The sequence below is a fragment of the Orbicella franksi genome, chromosome 10 (genome assembly GCF_964199315.1).
Source record: "Orbicella franksi chromosome 10, jaOrbFran1.1, whole genome shotgun sequence".
Taxonomy (NCBI): Eukaryota; Metazoa; Cnidaria; class Anthozoa; order Scleractinia; family Merulinidae; genus Orbicella; species Orbicella franksi.
In genome coordinates, this window is record NC_138154.1 from 25,565,791 (window position 1) to 25,585,512 (window position 19,722).

The 19,722-nt window shown below is 39.6% G+C and overlaps 2 protein-coding genes across 3 annotated transcripts in view; one reads left to right on the plus strand and one right to left on the minus strand.

Annotated features, from left to right (window-relative positions):
* The first annotated feature begins 1,397 nt into the window (after positions 1 to 1,397).
* On the plus strand, positions 1,398 to 8,892 carry LOC145500023 (neuronal pentraxin-1-like). The gene is made up of 4 exons (XM_081479532.1): positions 1,398 to 1,843; positions 2,706 to 2,922; positions 5,187 to 5,314; positions 7,877 to 8,892. The coding sequence occupies exons 1-4, from the start codon at positions 1,555 to 1,557 to the stop codon at positions 8,131 to 8,133; spliced, it is 891 nt and encodes a 296-aa protein (XP_081335658.1). The 5' UTR covers positions 1,398 to 1,554; the 3' UTR covers positions 8,134 to 8,892.
* A 44-nt stretch (positions 8,893 to 8,936) lies between these two features.
* Positions 8,937 to 19,722, minus strand: part of LOC145500537 (beta-1,4-N-acetylgalactosaminyltransferase 3-like) — an 11,424-nt gene continuing 638 nt past the window's right edge. Inside the window, exons 2-5 of one of the 2 annotated variants that reach the window (XM_081480062.1) lie at positions 13,437 to 14,659; positions 12,517 to 13,036; positions 12,233 to 12,377; positions 8,937 to 11,435 (exon numbers count right to left, since the gene is read on the minus strand). In XM_081480062.1, coding sequence (XP_081336188.1) covers positions 11,287 to 11,435; positions 12,233 to 12,377; positions 12,517 to 13,036; positions 13,437 to 14,530 — 1,908 coding nt within the window. In that variant the 5' untranslated portion in view covers positions 14,531 to 14,659 and the 3' untranslated portion in view covers positions 8,937 to 11,286. Of the gene's footprint in view, positions 11,436 to 12,232; positions 12,378 to 12,516; positions 13,037 to 13,436; positions 14,713 to 19,722 lie in introns of those variants that run through there. The other variant, XM_081480060.1, reaches the window with a different exon arrangement.

Below are 19,722 nucleotides of genomic sequence, written 5' to 3' on the forward strand. Positions count from 1 at the left end.
GGCCAAGCTAATTGCCTTTCCTTGCCGTAAGGCTGAAAGATCTAAAAGCCAGCTAAATAGCAACATGTTTTTATTATTTTGTATCTTTAATTTAAATCGCGTGTTTCCTGTTACCAAAAAATTGTACCGTCACACAATGTCATAAACTAATATATTCTTAAAACCTTTAGTTTGGCTATTTTTACTTGGCTTTTCTCATTATTTTTCTAATCCCAGAACAAATAATTTATTCAGTTTTACTCTATGGATTCGAATGAAGGCTATATTGGGCAAGACTTCGTGATCACGACATGACATATGGTACTGTTTGTTACTAAAATAAGGCTATGCAAAGTGATTCCGCGATTGGAACTCTATACTCCCACTCTATCCTGCTGAGTAACTCTGCCTTGCGCTCAAAATTTGTAATAAAAATTACTTTTCAACACTTCGACCTTGAACTTCCGTACAAAAGTCCGAGAGTCATGTTTTCTGGCAGGTTTAAAGATCACCGGCTTTAAATGTCACACTGACATCCATCACGTTTCTTTCTTGTAAGTTACAACCAAACAGGACGTTTACGTTATTTTTTGAGTTTCATTTGCCCCTTCAGTATTCATCCTGTGGTAATGAATGGTTCAAAAGTCATGAAGTCTTCACTTTTTGAAAAACGCACTATGACGCCGATTCAGTTGCCTGTTTCGGAATGCCTGTTGGTGATGTGACACAATAAACTGTCGACAAATTGCCTAGGTTAATTGACGAAGTGAAAAGAAAACAAAAGTTCTGAAAAATGCAATTTCGGACTAAAATAGTGCTTGTCGAATACTCTCAGGGTTAGAAAAGCGACCAGCTCAGCATGTATCATCAGCTTACTCACGTTTCAGAGCAATGGGATGAAATATCAACACTGATGTTCTGTGATTGTTATTTGAATTCCGCTTTTCCTTTTATTTTGTTTCATTTTTCTATCGTTTGGTACTTAGTAACACCTCTCCGAGGCTTTCTTTGCGTTTTGCGCGAGAGAAAACCCTGGGTATTTTGCATGGGTACATTAATTTTGTTCTCGCTCTTTAGTTACCTCACTCTTCTCTTTGCAATAGACCACTTTCGATATATTAAAATTCAGCTTGGCAGCGAGGCTTAGAGGACACAAACAAAGGAAATTGAATGACTTGTTTATTCATTTCTTTTGTTTGTGTCCTCTATAGACCTCGCTATCAAGCTGAATTTCAATATATCGAAAGTGGCTTATCAGAGATGTTTCTTTGTTTTAGTGTACACGTAGATCCAAATTGCCATAACGTCGTCAAGATGTGTGCGGCTAAATTATCCACATATTCGTTTGAGCCTGAATTGATGTTCCCTTAGTGTCAAAGCTCAACTTCCTTTAGTGTTAAAGGATCGAAGCTCACTGTTGGTCAAAAGCTCCTTTTAAGGAAGTGTCAGACCATATATGTACAGCATCGGCGACTCGTGTACACCCTATAAATATAAAAAAAATGATACGTCATCCTTGAAGTTGCGTAGGTATTTCAGTTCGTGTTAAGCTACCGAAGAAGCGTTAACCTTAACATGGCTTCTGGAGAGTCCAATTTCTTGGCGCCTTCAGTTTTACTACTGTGTTTGTTGGGGTTCGCAGGTGCTGCACCAGCAAGCAACAGTAAAGTTGGGTCCGTAGAGAAGAAGAACGTATTCATTACTGGGCAGCGCATCGAAGTTATCATTTCGTCAACCAAAGAGGATACGAATGTTTCGCTGAAACAAATTTTACAGAAGCTGGAGTCGGTGAACGCTGAAAATAAGAAACTGGTCAAAGACGTTCAAGCTTTAAAAACACAAATCCACACATTGGAAGACAAAGGTAATTTACTCGTTACTCGATATAGACAACAATGCATATTATGGATATTTGCAGTAATATAAATTTATAAAAAGTATGACGTGCTGGGGCGGCCGGGGTCACAACTGATACAGTGGGGGGGGGGGGGGGGGACAAACGTATAAAAATGACAGGGGTGCTCGTCTTACCTTTTAGGGGTTTAAAACGCTGTTTTGGTTTCTCCTAGGCTGTTTAGCCTCCAAAGGTCCACAGCGGGAGCTTTTACAGTACCTTTTAGGGTATTGCGCCGAAAAAATATGACAGAAGATAGTGTGTTATGTAAGAATTGGTATCCCTTAGGAGAGAAAAATATTTCAAGCCACGTCCACAAAACAGGATCTTGGTACCTTTCTCTTTTCAAAATTTCCGACAAGCAGCCCGTCGTTTTTATATGGAGTCCTCGGGGAGGGGGGGAGGGGGCGGGGGCTAGCGGTTTTCTTCGCAGATTTTGCAGTGTCACTTGTTAGAATTGTTCATGTCAACTATAACGCGACCTGAATTCAGTGTGCATGGGGTTCCTTTGTCACCCGTTTCACGCAATTGTTTCTCCTCATGCCGTGATATATATTCAAAACTAACATCTGCCTCTCACGAATGCCTGAATATAGCCCGGGTACGCATAGCTCAGGCAGAGATGGCTGGGTGTATTAGTTCAAGTGATAAAAATGAATACCAGTTGTGTAAAAACAAGACTTCACAACACAAATATTAACATTTCAGACATTTCAGGAGAACCCAGGTAATGAAACTATGGAGACGTTTTCTTGTTTTACAATGCACTGCTTGTACATGTGTTATTAACTGTCCTCTTTTATATGGATTTCTTCATTCAATGATGGTGTAGTTGGAAATGCCTTCCTGTTTCCGCGTCGGGGAGTAAGCGACTACGTCATTATCCGTGGCAGCATGCCGAATCTCTCAGCTTTGACAGCTTGTTTGTGGATGAAAGCCACTGATACGAATACAGGAACTCCTCTGGGTTACGCTGTGCCTGATCAGGATAACGAGTTTATCATCTACAACTACAAGTCATTTACGTTGTTCGTCGGAGGTAACCACAGGTCAGTGAAAATGCCTGTAAGGAATTCCAAGTGTGAGGTCAAGACTGACTAGAGATGTTTGTTTGGGTCCCATAGTCCCGACAAAACGTCCAGGATATTTCTGTGATTTAAGACAAAACTGTTGAAGACCTTGGAGGAATGGGTTTAGGGCCAAATTTTTCTGGCTATTTGTGCTGATGGATGATATTAGACTTTCGTCCAAATACAGCTGGGCTTGATCTGGGGCCTCAGTTTCATTCTTTTACTGATATCTTCTCCCTCGTGAATGGGACACCAGTCCCTGGCAGATAACCTCTCCCCTTCCCCAGACATTTTGCCATGTCGTCCAACAAGTTAGCATGTATATCCCAGGGGACTATCCTAGCTTCTGCGAGGTTAACGTGCCTTGCTCGCGAGCATAACTCAGGAGCAGGGATGGCGGAGTGGTGAGAGTGCTCGCCTCCCACTGATTCCGGCCTTGTGCCATATTCAGTTGAGTTTGTTGATGGTCCTCGCCTATGCTCCAGTAGTGTTTTTCTCCGCTGATGTACTCTGGGTTTTCATCCCTTTAGTAACCAATGGGGGGGGGGGGGGGGGCGCTTATTCGAGGATTTACGGTATTACAAAGTCGGTATTACAACCAACCTTGAGTAACCAATATTTTCAAGTTCCAATTCATGCTGCGTATAGGAATTGAATTAAAACAGCTAGAGCTGATTTGGCGTCCTTTGTAGATATTGTAATTTACTTAATCAATCAATCAATCAGTCAATTAATTATTGATTTATTTATTTAACCCATGCAACTGCACAAACAAGATACGCTCAGTGACTTATGTGTTCTTTTTATTTATTTATTGTTTTTCGCTTTGATCGATTTGTTGTTTCAGTCTAGGACGTGAGGAAACTGGATAAATAAAACAAATAAATTAAGACTCTGTAATACCGTAAATCCTCGAATAAGCGCCCCCCCCCCCCTCGAATAAGCGCCCCTCCTATCGGCCGAAATTTAAAATAAGAGCCACTCTCGAGTAAGCGCCTCCTCCCCTCCACCCCCCCCCCCCATTTTGTGGACGAGTAATGAGACAACAAAGGGTGTATAGTTTTTTGTAGTATTAGATTTGCACATTGTTTCAGTTTGTGAACACGTTGAACACGTTAAGTACTAGCGATGCCGCGATTTAATCTTTAGGATCAGCTTTTTATGTCAATAAAGAGCTTATGTTGGTGTTAACGCGCAGATGATGTATTAAAAAAATGATCATGTCAGGCCACGATTAGAGAAAAATTAAATAAGCGCCCCCCCCCCCCTCAAATAAGCTCCCCTTTCGAATAAGCTCCTCCCTCGAATGTGTGAGTGTCATCAGTCATTTTAAATGTGATCACAAACTTGACCGAGAGAGCGTATTTGATCTTGGCAATCTTCCTGCATATCACAGATATCCTTCCTTAGCAGAAGTAATACATATCCAGATATCGCTTTGAAGTACAAAATTTTTAAGATAGAACGATCTCGTATGAAGCGATCGATCATCAGTCCGTGTGTAGGCTTAAGTATTCATTTAACTGGGCTCTTAGAGCGACACCGCTTCTAACTGGCTGGATAGAATAAGTTTCATGTCAATACATTACATTTTCGTTAAAACGCAGATTTCTTGTTTGGAGAAGTAACTTGTCAGCAATTAGGATACCGCGCTATAGCTAGACAAACACAAATTCCAGCGAGAGCGATTTCCTTGAATGACTTCACTCTTTGATACTGTAATGCACCATCAGATGATGGTGTAATACACTTTAGTTCTCAGTTGTACTTTTGTCAGATATAAATTCCCAAACAGTTATTTTATACATGGCTTCCTCGTGCTGAGGGAATCGCAAGAAAACTACGCGAATTTCTCGGGTATAAATGATTTAATCAAAAAATAATAGCTTTAATACCAGTTATATAGGAATAATTTTTACCAAATATCAGAAGAAAAGGTCTAATATTAGCGCTATACGGTTTATAAAGTTATTTAATTTTATTTATTTTATATCTTGTTTGTGTAATTATTTAACAATACAGACAACCCGATCGATTAGGAGTCAAACTCCGAACTTCAGACTTTAACCCACTATATCTTTCAAGACACAGCCATCATAGTCCCAAGAGTAGTAGCTACTATAGCCTCCCCCGCAGCCTATCTCACGAATTTCTGCTTAGGACATTATAGCTTTCGCCAGCAATCAAAATAACGGTTTTTTCCTTGCTCATATTGTACTGCTCGGTATCTTGTTTTCTTCCAGGAAGACGTCTGTTTCTGCTATTGACGGGAAGTGGCACCACATCTGCGCAACATGGGAAAATACCGCTGGATCTTGGAAGTTGTACAAAGATGGTGCTGTTGCAGATCAAGGTCACGGATTGCAGAAAGGTAATATACATTGTACGCATAGATTTATCCAAGCCTTAAAGCGGAGCTCCTGATTACAATATGTTAACCTTGTTACGTTAATCTTGAGCTTGCCATATAATCGAGAACCAGTACTTGGTGTATGGTCATCTAACACTTTTTCAGCGGATACCTTGTTTTGACAGGTGTCAATTGGCCATAATATCGATGTCCAATATCAAAGAAGCACGCTGTAAACTAAGATTGCATGCGTCCGTCTAGCCTGCGAGCATGCAGGCTCCCGGCGAGCGCAAACGAGGTGAGGGTGAGGTGAGGGCGAGGTGGACATTCTACTGATGCCGCCTTTCCATGATACCAGCATCTGGTATCATGATCTGATTGGTTAAATCGCTCATTGTTGACATCTTTGAGATAAATGTTTGACAGATCTTCGTAAAATGCGGTCGAAATTGACCGCCCGACACGACTCCTACGGTCCTTGCCATCTGTGCATTTGCCACTCTCTTTTAATTTTCGGTCTCTCGGCCTTTCCTCAGTCCAAACATGTTCCTCAAGGGTTTAAGCAGATGAACCGTTTGACTGTGCTGTAGCAACTTTTGTAGAGGTCAAAGGCCTGCATGGCTTCCGCTGTTATCTGCATGTCGCTTCTCAGATAATAACGCCCCAGACTCTGTAAATTGCCATGTTCTTATAATTTGTTTAGGCTTATTTCTATTGTAAAATATGTTTTAAGCTCTCTATGTATTGACTCTTGAAGGACAAAGTTTGAAATATCCCGTGAGCATGTTGCTTACTCAGTAAATGGTTTGAACCCAGGAGTATCAGTAGTTCGTATAGTGTGATCGTCCGGGTGAGTGTAGTTCTGAAAAGAACTGTTGTTGGTGACTGACGTTTCGACAACCTGAGCGGAAGTCATCTTCAGAGTCAAGTGAATAGTGTTTGTCAGTCGATGATGTTATAAGTCTGGTCCGTTGAACGTGATTGGTCAGTATAGCCATGATGGTATTGGCTGAAAGACTCGTGTAAAGTTTGTCATCAGTCATTGGTGGGTTTCGATCCGTCTATTGTTAGTCAAGTAGGTCGGTTTTTGGTCCGTGTATTGTTAAGTCGGTCTGTTAGTTAAACACTATTTACTTGACTCTGAAGATGACTTCCGCTCAGGTTGTCGAAACGTCAGTCACCAATAACAGTTCTTTTCAGAACTACACTCGCCCGGACGATCACACTATACGAACTAATGTTGCTTACTTGCACTCTATATTATGACGCCGGGCCCGGCTGTTTGATTAGGACTATTTGCAAGTACCAGTTTGTTAGAGGCTAATCACTAAGGGAAGATAGGCACACCAAAAACAGTCTACAGGCTCCGCCGCCCCGCCTCGATCGCTTCACTCTCTGAATTTTTCAGTTCTTCCGTTCGTTTTGCTCGCCTAATTTTTTTTCAGTCCTCGCAGGGAGCCTGTTTGCAGGCTAGTCTCCGTCAGATTATTAGCTGGAGTATGGCCGCCATGTTGCGCGATGTCGTCATTTTTCGTCATCGCTGGGCCCGCGCACCCGTGATCCATGCCACTAATCATGTTAACCATGAAAAAAGAGTTGCATGGTTTTCTATTCCTATGCATACAAGTGGTTCTGTTCCTATAGTTATGATGCTCCGCTTGGCGACCCCTTCAGGGTCGCCAGAGCTCCGCTATGAGTATGGAGCTCCGCTTGCCGGCTCTTCGGGCCGCCGGAGTTCTACTAAAAAATGCAACTTTATAAATAAATAGAGGGAGGAAAACCGTTAGGTATAACTTGATAACAATAGCACGCGATAATTTGGTATAATCAGCACTTTTCTCTATTTCAATGCTGAACTAAAATTTCTTTTTTTACTCAATGAAAGTTCTTTTTTTTTCTTTTGCACACAGGAATCACGTAGTTGCGCTAATCAAGATCAAATTGTTTTTCTTCACCAAAATTTTTAGATAAATCTTAGCTCATTGATTGTTCTGATAAAGAAAAATGAATAACAATTTCACCTATCTATCTTGTCCAGGAGGTCATTTCCAGCTATAAAAATGACTAGGATCTTGTCGAGATGCCAGAATCCTTCATTGAGTAGTGGTTAGAGTTTATCATTCTACTCCTGATTTAAGAACAGAGAAGTTAGGCATGACGGTTACGCTGAACGACCAACGGAGAAATGAAACTTTTGCAGTCTGTCTTCACCTGTTTCTATAGTAAAGTGAAAATATTTGTCTTCGCGGTCCGCTAGGAGACGTAGTTTTTGTGTGATTTATTTAAGGACTAGGAGAAAGGAGCCTAAAATCCAAAAAAAAAAAAAAAATTATTCCAGATCATAAGTTGGTGTTTGTGTTAAAATGTTTACACGATTTGAAGTCGATAATCTTTGCCTGTTTTGAATCCTGGGTGTTACATTTCAATTATTTTAGGATTTCAAATTTCCTGCGCGCCACCATGTCTATCTTTGCAAATTTTGTTGGGAACTTATGACATCAATGGGAGAGTACAACATCGCAGGAATCTAGAGAAATAAAAGTCCGCGCGCTTCTAATCGTTCAATGTTTTTTTTCCCTCTAGGTTACGTGATCCGTGGTGCTGGATCTCTAGTGTTGGGACAAGAGCAAGACTCAGAAGCAGGAGGATTCGCCGCGTCTCAGAGCTTTGTTGGCGAAATGACGGGTGTCAATATATGGAATCGAGTCATAGATTACCACGAGATTGCCAGTATGTCGAAATCGTGCGGGACAGGGGAGGGAAACGTGTATGAGTGGTCCGATTTTAAGCCTCACATAATAGGTGGAGTTCACTTGGTTTCTCCTTCGTGTGCAATTTGAAAGAATTTTTTTGTTTTTAAGGAGAAAGGAGACAACTCGACCATATTTCTATTTTGCAAAATTTCCCCCAGCAAAGAACTTACAGAAGTAGTTATAATGATCCTGTAGGGAAAATAATGACAAAAATATCGTTTTGAAGAGAAGATATACGAGCATAAAATAAAGCCATGAGTGTCAAATGAAAAAATAAAAACCATCAGTCTCCCAAAGATGTAAAACACCCCAAAATACAAAACAGAGCGGTTTTCAATTGAGTGTCGCAAAATCAATACCAAACCAATTACTTAATTACCAATTAGACTGCTTAGCCAATCCCAAACCGAAGTAAAACCAAAACCAAAACCAACTTAACCGCTTTATCAATATTGCAGTTATAATCTAGCTTATTCCTCGTCCTTTTTTTAATTGAGTGTGGGACGTAATCAGGCAATGACTCTGCTTTTGGCTTTGATTTTGGTTTTTCTCTGATTTTAGATTGGTTGAGTAGCCGAATTGGTAAGTGACTGGTTTAATTGGTTTTGGTTTTACGATACTCAATCGAAAACCACTCGATCTAACCTGTTTTACTCACCGTAGCCAAATTCGCAATTAGCCAATCAGGAGCCAGGCCCGCCGATACCGTACGTCCTGATATCTTACGATATCAAGTCACCGACCTGATATGGCCCAATAGATGGCCGAGTATGGTGACGGAAATACCCAATCGTACCTTGTGATACTGACATCTGTTGCAGTATATATAAGGCTCGTTTTGTCTCACCATGAATATAATATAAACAATAAACAATGGCTTGTCTAAACTCTCTTAATATGCGCGCTGCCGACGAAAAGGCACTACCTCAACATACCGTACGGTTCGTTAATTTTACAGACAGAGCGATATAAACTCAGCAGAAAGATGTGCCAAACGGTGGGTGTTTCTACCTCTACCTCTTTTTAATCTTTGATAAATAATGGTAATAGACTGATCAATGGAGTCCCATTAGGTCTGTTTTGGTCTGTTATCATATGAGTGATAAACAAAATCGGACGACCGCGAAGCGGGCCGGGAATTCCGTTTAATCACGAATATTAGTATAATTTCAGACCGAATAGGCCACGTTCGGTATATCAATATTCTATCATGGCTCCGAGGCTTTCGGGTCAAAATTGTAAATTTTTAAAGTTTCTTTCGTCTTTCACTTCCCAAAAGAGACTTGGATACAAAGAAAACAACATCAAATATAGAAGTTTGTCCTGAAAGCCTCGGAGCCATGTTAGAATATTGATACATCGAACGTGGCCTATTGCATTGAACCAATTAATAATGATAACTATAACAAAATGTGAGAAAAAAAAATGACGAAAAGTCTAACTTTCTGGTGAATAAAGCAGGTGAAGAAATCCATGAGAAAAGTACTGGTTCTGTCCGATAACAGCAAACACAAATGACGTGAGTATCAAGTAATGTCCGTACAAAGGTGTGACATGAACATTGTCCTGTTGTAAAGACATAACACATGCAAAGTGCACTACATACTCAAATAGTGCCTCTTGATGAACAGTTATGAATTTTGTTGTAATTTAGTAATTAAGGGAGGTATACCGTATAAATGAGTGATAAAGAAAATCGGACGGCCGCAAAGCGGGCCGGGAATTCAGTCTGTAATCAAACGCATTAATATCCAAGCAATCAATAATGTTTCTTGCTTACATGTTTTAAAAATTTTGCCCCTGTGGCATATAATTCAATTGCCTAATTTATTCAACAACTTAGTTACAATACAAGATATGCAGCTGCACAAACTGACTTTCACTTAACACTCACAAGGACAAATATGAGAAAACAGACGATTTCTTTAATGGAAATACATTTTTGAAAAGAACTTCCAGCCCATTTCAAAGACTGAATTTAGCGTATTTTCTTTTTTAAACATTATTTAATGACAGATCAATACCCCAATTTGTTAATTCTTGTTCTCCCTTAAGGGCCCATTAACCGATCTTTTCAAGCCGTTGCTAAGGAAAATTTATTCTCGTATAACCTCATCATTTTTAGTTACTTCAGAGTTATTTCATGTGTTTTAACTTTTTCATGATCAGCAACACTAGTGATGACGTCATCAGGCCACGCCCATGGTCATGTGACTAATACTGAAAAAACGCAAAGGCTCCCAGGAAAATTACTTTATCGGGATTTAATTCTTTGATTTAATATTTTATTTTAAATCCTCATAACGCTATGCATAGATTTTGTTTCATTTCTAAAAGGTAAAATTTTGAGAGAATTTCAAAATATTTAAAAAATTCGTAATTTTCTGAAAAAAGCATGATTTCGAAAAAGGAATGCATAGCTATGTTTCCAACGTTGGCTTTAATCGAAATCCGTCAAAAAAGGCTGGATTTAATGAAAAAACGCGCTTCCTTTAGCATCTAAAGAAACTGGAAGTGCGCCCGATATATATTGGAAGTTACCCTATCAGCGCGTGCGCAATTTACGCTACCAGTGCACTTCAATCGTTTTTAACCAAGTGTCACGCATCAGCAACGACTTTTTAGTCAAACAAAGCCACACGGAGTTAGTTTTTCTCTTTTTATTGCTCTTGTTTTTCTGTCTTTCTCGTATTTTGTCTTTGCTTGTACTTTTTTTACTTTGCATTTTGTGAATCACAAACAAAAACCTCTAAAATGTGAGCGAATTTGGAAGTTATTGAGTTATTTTTATTTTCTGCGCTCAGGCTGACGTAAGTAACCGGAAGTGACATTTCACCTCCTTACTGAACGCGCGCGAGGGCGCGCGTAAATCGGTTAATGGGCCCTTAAACTAAACTGTAAACCTTAAATTATTCCTTCATCTCTCTTGTCCTACAATTAGACATAACAAGGCTGGAGGCTAACTGGAAAACCGAGCGGTTCATTTATCCTCCAGTCTCAATAAAACTACAAGATTACAACGGTGATCTCCTTTGAAATATACATTATAATTATATAATAGATGTTATAAATATGATAATGTTTGTGTTTGTATTGAGGGAAAAATAAAAACGTTATTGCAGTATCACAGTTGACCGTTTTTATCTTTTTCTTTTTCGTAGCGTAGTGAATCGAGTAGATAATAAATAGACTGACTTCAAAGCTGGTTTAAACCGACTAAAAAACATTATTTCGCAGCACCTAATTCCAAGACATTTGTTTAGAGTGATGGTGATGATAAAGGCCTGGGTGCTTGATTCTTTCAACTTCTAACTTCGCATTGAGAACACGGTCCAGTAGATCCCAGTCCTCCCCTCCCCACTGATATTTGTAGTCCACAGTGTTCATTCCTTTTAAAAATTGAATACACACGGTAAAATGTAACTGTAGGATGAAGTGAGTAAAGTCATACTCCAAACCCGCCGGGTTGTTCGAAAGGTGGATAACATTATCTTCTGGACAAATCACTATACAGTGGATAGCTTGTTTTGTTTTGTTAACACTTATCCCCTGGATAGCGATTTATCCGATGGATAGCGTTATCCACCTTTCGAACAACTGGAGCCAGGACCATAGAGAGAAAAAAGGGGGAATTGATAGGACCTCCCCCAACCTCATTCCCAGGGATTTTCCCAAGGTGAAACGAATTCCCCCCCCCCCCCCCCAACCCCTTCGGTCTTCGATCTCGGATGTTTCGATTTTCACATTCTCTTTCGAATTCAAAATCATTTCTTTTGGATTTGCCTTTAAGTCATTAACTATCGGCCATTTCGACCTCCCGCTATTTCGAACTATTTTTCGTTTAATTTCCCTGCGACTTCGAAATAGCGCGGTTCAACTGTACGTTATCAGGAGAAGCGTCAGTGGTGTGGGGAATGGGTCCAACCCTTCCTCTTTCCTTGTACCACTTTGTCAATGGTTGTTTTTGTCTTTGATAAGGATAAAAGAAAAACTATCATTGGGAGAAACTCATGTACAGGGGATCGTTCTTTTAGACCATCTTTTCTTGCCATCATTTCTTTGCCTGTTGCTATTCCTTTCTGTCAAGGCCAATAAATTTTCCTTGACAATTGAAGATATGGCTCCTGTAGTAGTCACCAACTAGGTGATATGGTTGAGCGTTTAAGAAACTAGTTATTTCTCTTACCGCCAAACCTTATCCAGTCTGATTTATAAACGCTAAGAAGACCATAACCAGCGGTTTCCCAGTAGCCTTGATGATCGACGTATGTGCTGCCACAATTCAGGCGTCCGACAATAGGCATGTACACAAGTCGACCTTCGATTGTGCTCTGAAAAAAAACAAGGAATACGCAGTGAAAAGCATGTTTCTAATCCTCCTAAATCACAGAATATAAGAGTATTCATTGACTCAGATAGTTTTTTAAATGACCACTAATATTTTGTTATATAAATCAATTACCAGCTCACCTTCCTTACACTGTGCATAATGTCAACAGGCACATCGATATGAAGATCAAATAGAAACAAAATATCATGCTCACTTGGAACACGCTCAACAGCCTTGTTCAACGCTAGCGTCTTATAAAATTTGCCTTGCAGCGTAATAATAGTGTGTCGAGTGCGAAGAAGAGAAGTGCCAAACGCCTTCTCTAGGTTGATATCTTGGCTTTCAAAGTCAACAACAATGACGTGGAAATTCTTATCACCAGTCAATAAGCTGGCAACTGTGAGCTCATTGATAAAATGATAAACCCATATTGCTTGATCTTTGACAGGGAGAATGAAGTACACTGTGGCGTTGAAGTTCCAGTCCATGCCTTTAGGGAAACACAAGCCATGGCTAAGCTTTTTGTCAAAGACGTTCTCTGACAGGCGAAATGATTGACTGCTGCCATTTAAACCGAGTTCCAGATCCACTGAGTAACGATCTCCATAAACTGGGTCTGCCTTCTGCAAAATGTTGTGGATCCTCCTTACAAAGTACTTCCTATATGGGAGGTGAAACACATCCCAATTGTCAGCATAAGCGAAATCAAGACATTGTATAGACCGTCATCCTGGAATTGCCAGTGTGTCAGTTCGCCTAGGGTGCGGTCGCTTATTTGATCGTCCCCTCAGTCGGTCGGTCAGTTGGTCCGTCCGACGGTCAATCCGATTGTCAATTAGTTTGTCAGTCAGTCAGTCAGTCAGTCAGTAGGTCAGTCACTAAGTAGGTCAGTCAATCAATGAGTCAGTCGATCAATAAGTCATTCTTTAAGACGGTCAGTCAGTCAGTCTATTATTCAGGCAATCAGTCTGTCAGTCTGTCGGTCTGTTGTTCTGTCGGTCCGTCAGTCCGTCAGTTTGTCAGTAAGCCATAAATTAGAATTTTGTTGAATGTAACTTACTTGGAGGTTTTAAGTCTCAGCGAAGTAGTTATCTTGTTGACAACCGCTTGGATTATATCCCAGCCAGCAACTCGGTTAGGAAAATTTTGATAGTCTACCATCAAGCCCATGGTAGTATTGTCTTCTGGATAAACCAAGGATGCAGAAACATGATTGACTCCTTCGTATCGATAAACTGTACGACTTAACACAAAACTGCTTTGGTAATCACACGAGGGAAGGTAACTATCTTTGGGAATCAAAGGGAGGGAATAAAATTTTAAGTAATCCTCGCTTATTCTTTTAGATTTTAGCTCCAGTTCTACACGATAACGATCCGACAATACGCTATGCAAAACATCTTTATTCTTCGTTGTAGCCACGTTTTCGTCAGAATATGGTGATACGTGCTCCGAACTGATCAGTTTGAAGTCCTTGTCTTGCAAACTCTTCCAAAAAACTTGAACAAAGCCATCTCCAGTGCCTTGTTTATGAAGAACTTCGATGTAATATTTACTGCCTTGGTGAAGCTTTATATCTTTCGAGATTTGGTCAGGATATTTATGCAACTGATTTAGCTTGGCCCACGCGGCTACACCGTCTTTGAAGACTCTGGCAATCAACTGTTTTTGGTTTGGATCTTCACTTGAACTAAGCCATAACTCTGACGCATCATCCGAGACTATAGCAAAACGGTATGGCATGGTGATTGGTGGGTGAACGAAGCCAAAAATTAGCTGACCATAATCTATCCCGTGATCTTCAATCTGGAAATTGGTAATAACGCTCCTGAAGTTTTCATCAGGGTAACGAGGAAAAAATAACGATTTCCGTAAGTTCGAGATGTCTGGACCACACAACCCTCGCCAGATGTAAACATCCAGTGCGCTAAAAGTTGGTTTAGTAGGGGAAGTGGCATTCGCTTTGTGGTCTGCAGTCGTTAAGTTGTAGTTTACCACTTCCATCTTATCATTTGTCGGCATCTGTTTCTGAGAAAGCTTAAGGTTCAACGCATAGCGCCAAATAAAACAGGCTAACAGGACCGTGACCAGAAGGAGAAACTTCCCAAGTCTTTGAAGCTTGCGCAGTCGAAGAAAAGTTTGAATAGCCGCCATAAGTATGCCAAAAGTGTTGTAGTCGAATTGCAGCTTAGAGGACTGATTTGGATATCGATTGTGAACTTTCCTTATTTTTGAGTTCGTCTACAAGTGAAACACAAGAGTACTTGGGATCTTAGAAACGGCCTAAAAAAAAAAAATAGGCATCAATCAACAACAAACTTGCATTCAAAAGTTTGTTGAGAGAGGCTTTCAGTCATAACAGCCAAAGAAATCCCCTTAAAAATTAGATTACAAACCTTTATTAACTCCATTTTGAAATCACTGGTTATCCTTGCAATCTGATTGGCTCTCAGTGGTGCGATTTATTCACGAATCGCACTATTTTTTGCTCCAAATCGCATCTTTTTCTCAGCCAATGAGAATGGGACAGTAAAACAAAACAACCAATCAGATTTCAAGATTAGTTTAAAGTAATCAATAAAATTTCAGGAAAATGAAAGGCAAAAGGCCACTTTGTGGAGAATTTTGCAACTATTATTGCCAAAACTTTGTTGTTATTGTACTTTTTTTCCAAAAAAATTGACGAATTTAATTAATTACAGTTTCTGAATGACGATTATGAGCTCCTTCAGGCTGAAGACCGACTTTAATGGAAGTTTCCAACTGTCAGTGTCCATTTTGATGAATATTTTGGCGATTTTTCTTCAACATCTGCTCAAGATCCGTATGATACCGAGTCCAGTAAAACATAAACAAATGAAAACCACACAACAACAAATTCAGAGCCATCTCAAGAAGGTAGATGTTTTCAGGTTTCTGGTAGTTTCAAACGAAGCAACAAAAGAGCTCAACTCTGTCGCTGTGAATAAACATAGTCAAAATACGCCACACTGCACAAAATAGTGAATGAATGAACGTCTTGCGAAGCCCGTGCCAGTCCCGCCATCTTGGAAATATCTTAAAACAAATGTAGCCGAAAGAACTTGATAAGTTCCTGAGTATTGAGTCTTACGCCGAGGTCACAAAAAGAAACGGAGATGATAACGTGCTGGACTCCCTCAAAATCATGCCATTGAACGGTATTTAAAAGGAAAAAACGTACTATCCACTGGGCATCGAGCACTCGAGGGAGTTTCACAACTCAAAAGAAATCGATCACAGAATTACACAAGATATGCACCTCTAAATTCCTTCTCCAAAGACAATGAAAAATCTCAGCCTCAACCACAGAAGAAAGGAAGGCCTTCCATAATTGATTCAGGCGACGAGAATTGAACTTTTATCCCTGAAGTACACTATTTTCGTTCTGACTTCAGAACTGCTTGTTTCTTTGTCATGCTCGAATAAGTTTTCGTCACATGACATCGTTTTGCATACTAAATGAGACGTAAACGCGTTTCCGGTTCCGCTTTTTTTAACAAACTGGCTACTGAAACAGTACACCAAAATCTAAATTTAAGGCGATAAAATTGTGCGATTTCAAAATGGATTTAATAAAGTGGCAATTGAACTTCGGGTCGTGCAATTTTGGTCTGAAATCATACTTGTGATTTCAAATCGAACTCGCGCTGCGCGCTCGTTCGATTTTGAAATCACGCGTATGATTTCAGACCAAATTGCACTCCACTCAGTTCAATTACCATTATTTATAAACCTACACAGCGATCGATTTTAAAGTTCTTAAACTTCTGAAGTCTATAAAACATCTGAGGTTAACGACGGAATTCATTTAGAAGTATTCAAGTGGAGACTTCCTGTCCACCGGCTTTCTAATTGGTAAAGGGAACGTTCCTTTGATTTCTGATAACATTATATGCATGACCAATGACTAAATCAGTGTGTTCGTTAGAAGCACTGCACGTGTTCATCTGTTGCAAATGGTCTAATCTTTCCTTTGGCGAGATGAAACGGCATAAACGTTCAGGGCTGAGTTGTTCAAAAGCCGGATAAAGCTAACCCTGGAATAAAGGATTAGTATTTCTTGTTTAGAAATGTTTTTCACTGCTTATGTTTTGTGTGTAGTTTGAGATGAGGGTCCCCAATAGGTTTGGCGGGATGCGGGATTTGGCTTTTTTTCGCCGTGATATTTGGGATTTGAGCTGAAAACAGGGGCAGGAAGCGGGAATTACAATTACGAGCGGGAGCGGGATTTCGTGTTTTTATAGGGCTGGGATAGGGGATTCGCAAGGGGAACAGAGCGGTATACGAGATTTCAACTCTTACGTCACCTCATAAATTGTTATTGACCAGCGCAAGAACCACAAGCTGGCAGAAACGAACCTTTTGTGCGTTATAGCTGTGTCAGGTTTTAACTAATAAATAGCAACGGATCTGTACCCTGTCAGGTTCTGTCAAACGTATTCATCATCACTTGACTACGTTAGCATCATGAGACTGTATGAGGTCTTTCATTCCTATTCCTACTGACTGCGATCATTTGTGTTGACCTCGGACATCTGTCCATTTCCAACATTTTCGACGCTTGCGTATGTAATCTTGGTCCCCGATCATTTCTAGTTTTTCTAGTCTTTCGACCTTCTCCAGAGCGCTTGGTTTGTTTGGGTCAGGATAGCCACACCGATTGGCGGTGATAGTGATTTACCGAATGAAGTATGCGTCGCCATATATTACGAAAAGGATGCGCGAGCAGGAATGCCTTCATTCAGAAAGAAAAGTTCTGAGCCCAGATTTCAAGGAAAGTGAATACGCTGAAAGCTTTGAAAGAAACTGTCAAGTGTGTATACAGGCAATCTCTTTCACTGATACGTGGACAAAAGAAAACAAAGCAGTAAACCGTTTATGGAAAGAAACGTAATTATAATCATTTGTGCTTACTTATCTGCTATCCATTGAATTCGTTTCTGATCTTTCTTATGATATGTATTTTCAAAAAAATTCTGTGTTAATAATTTAACTAATTATTAATTTAACAAATTAATAATTAACGCAGGAACGTCTTTGAAAAGTAGACGGGATTGGGATGTCCAGTCAAAAAAGGGTGGGATGGCGGGATTAACAGGAAAAAACGGGCGGGAAAGCGAGATCTGAAAACCCTATTGTGGACCCTCTGAGATTATTCCAACTCAAAACTGAAGGACAAACAATATAAACAGGAAACCTCACCAAAAAGTTACAAAACAGAATTACAATTATTACTAATCCTGGCTTAGTTTACTAGGGCTTTGAGCAACCCGGCCTAGAAGAGTAAGCGTTGCTTTAAGCTTCCAACCGCATAAAATTCAAACTTAAAGCTAGCACATTGTGTTTAGAGTGGAAACCAGCGCTTTTCAGTGATTATAATTTTAATATCGCTTGAAATTCGTGAAGCTTGTAATCTCTTTTGCGACGTATTGTCTACCTCAGTCCCTCGAACGGTTCTGTTAAAGATAGGAGACATCAGTAAACAAGGTACTCCCGGACAGGAAAAAGTGACATCAATGCATATAAAACGGTGCTGCAAGCTTGGTAGCTTTTGGTAACACTGTATGATTTTGAAAAAAAAAAAAAATCAAAAAATGGTGGTATCTCAAACATTCATGGAAATGTATTTTAGGTTTAAGCAACGGTAAATTTCAAAGTGTAACTTCAACTTTTGCTCTCAATTTTGGAATAGTCATGTAAGACAAATCTAGCTGCTCTATGTCGGACCATTTCAATCTGGCTAATATTATGTTTAGTGTATGTTCAAGGGGTTACGTTTAATGTTCAAGGGGTCCCAATTAAGTTTCTGGTTTACAGTTATGCCCAAATATTTTGTTGAGATTGCTCTGGTGATGGTCTAGCCATTCATTATATAATCATGACAAAATTCTGTAAACAGTTTCGCGCATGCTTCGTGATCGTGACTAAAACACCACACGAGTACATACTAGTAACATACGTGTACATACGAGTACATACGAGTACATACGGATACATACGAGTAACAAAAGAGTACATACGAGTAACGTACCAGTAACATACGAGTACATACGAGTACACACGAGTAACATACGAATACGTACAGATACATACGGTAATACACAGGTTATACATCAATACATTGGCTACATACGAATACATAAGAACAACATACGATGGCAAGACGGTAATAAACATGAAATGTACCATTTTTCTCTTTACATTTCATTTTTGCATGTGCACGGGTCTTGTCTTGCACACACACACGAGCGACCGAGAGCAAGTGCCACACGCGCGAGTATCATCCGTATGTACTCGTATGTTGCTCGTATGTAGTTGTATGTTACTGGTGTGTACCCGTATGTTATTCGTATGTGTTCGTATGTTACTCGTATGTATTCGTATGTTACTCAGATGTACTCGTATGTTACTCGTATGTTACTCGTATGTTACTCGTATGTACTCGTGTGGTGTTTTAGTCACGATCGTGCTTTTTGCCATTTGCACGTTTTCCAAGCATGAATTGAGAGGTCAATTAAATCGACCTTTAATGGTTTCCTATTCGTCGGTTCTTGAGATCGCTTCGTGTTTATATAGTAAAACAATTATTCTGTTCAATCTCGGTTAATAGCGGCACAATATATAATTCGCCGCTTCGATATTCACTATTCAGCTCCATTTCAAAGAATAATTGCTAAATGTATATTAGTTTTTGGCAACGGTAAATTTTAAAGTGTAACTTCAACTTGTCGCTCTCAATTTTGTCGTTATTCGAAGCCTTTTTTTTAAACAACGATTTTACTTGGGAAAATTAAGGAGAAATTTACTCTCAATTTTTCGAATTGCCGATTTTTCAAATCAACATCCAGCACTTTGACATGACGCCGCGGAAGCTAGCCATGCAATCAAACGGCTGCCATGTTGGTGTACCAAACCAATCCTATGGGAGTTAAACTCATCTTTTTTTTTTTCGTTAATTAATGTAAACACTTTCTTCTGTTGACTGCGAGCCGCGTAAGTAAAAGAGTTTTTGTGAGATATGGTGGATTAAAGATATGGTTTGAGTAATACGTAGATGTATATATTACGTATGTAAAAAGAAGAAAAAGAAGACAAAACAATTTTAAATTTGGTACTCTTGACAACGGCCACGATTTTCACAAGCACGCGAAGCGAAGTGCAAATTATTTGTGGGAGTAAAAATTAAAAAATAATTCAATTCTTGTTACATAGCTTGGAATATGGCTTTTATTTGTTGATATATGAACCTAATTTCAACCAGTACTGTACTCCGTAAATTTTAAATGGTTTGTGTTTTCTTTGACTATTTGCCGATATAGTCAACT

Bases quoted from the DNA above. Each gene is read 5' to 3' on its own strand.
- LOC145500023 (XM_081479532.1), top strand. From the start codon at position 1,555: ATGGCTTCTGGAGAGTCCAATTTCTTGGCGCCTTCAGTTTTACTACTG. The intron at 1,844-2,705 runs GTAATTTACTCG...ATGATGGTGTAG, and splicing joins CCACACATTGGAAGACAAAG to TTGGAAATGCCTTCCTGTTT. The intron at 2,923-5,186 runs GTCAGTGAAAAT...GTTTTCTTCCAG, and splicing joins TTCGTCGGAGGTAACCACAG to GAAGACGTCTGTTTCTGCTA.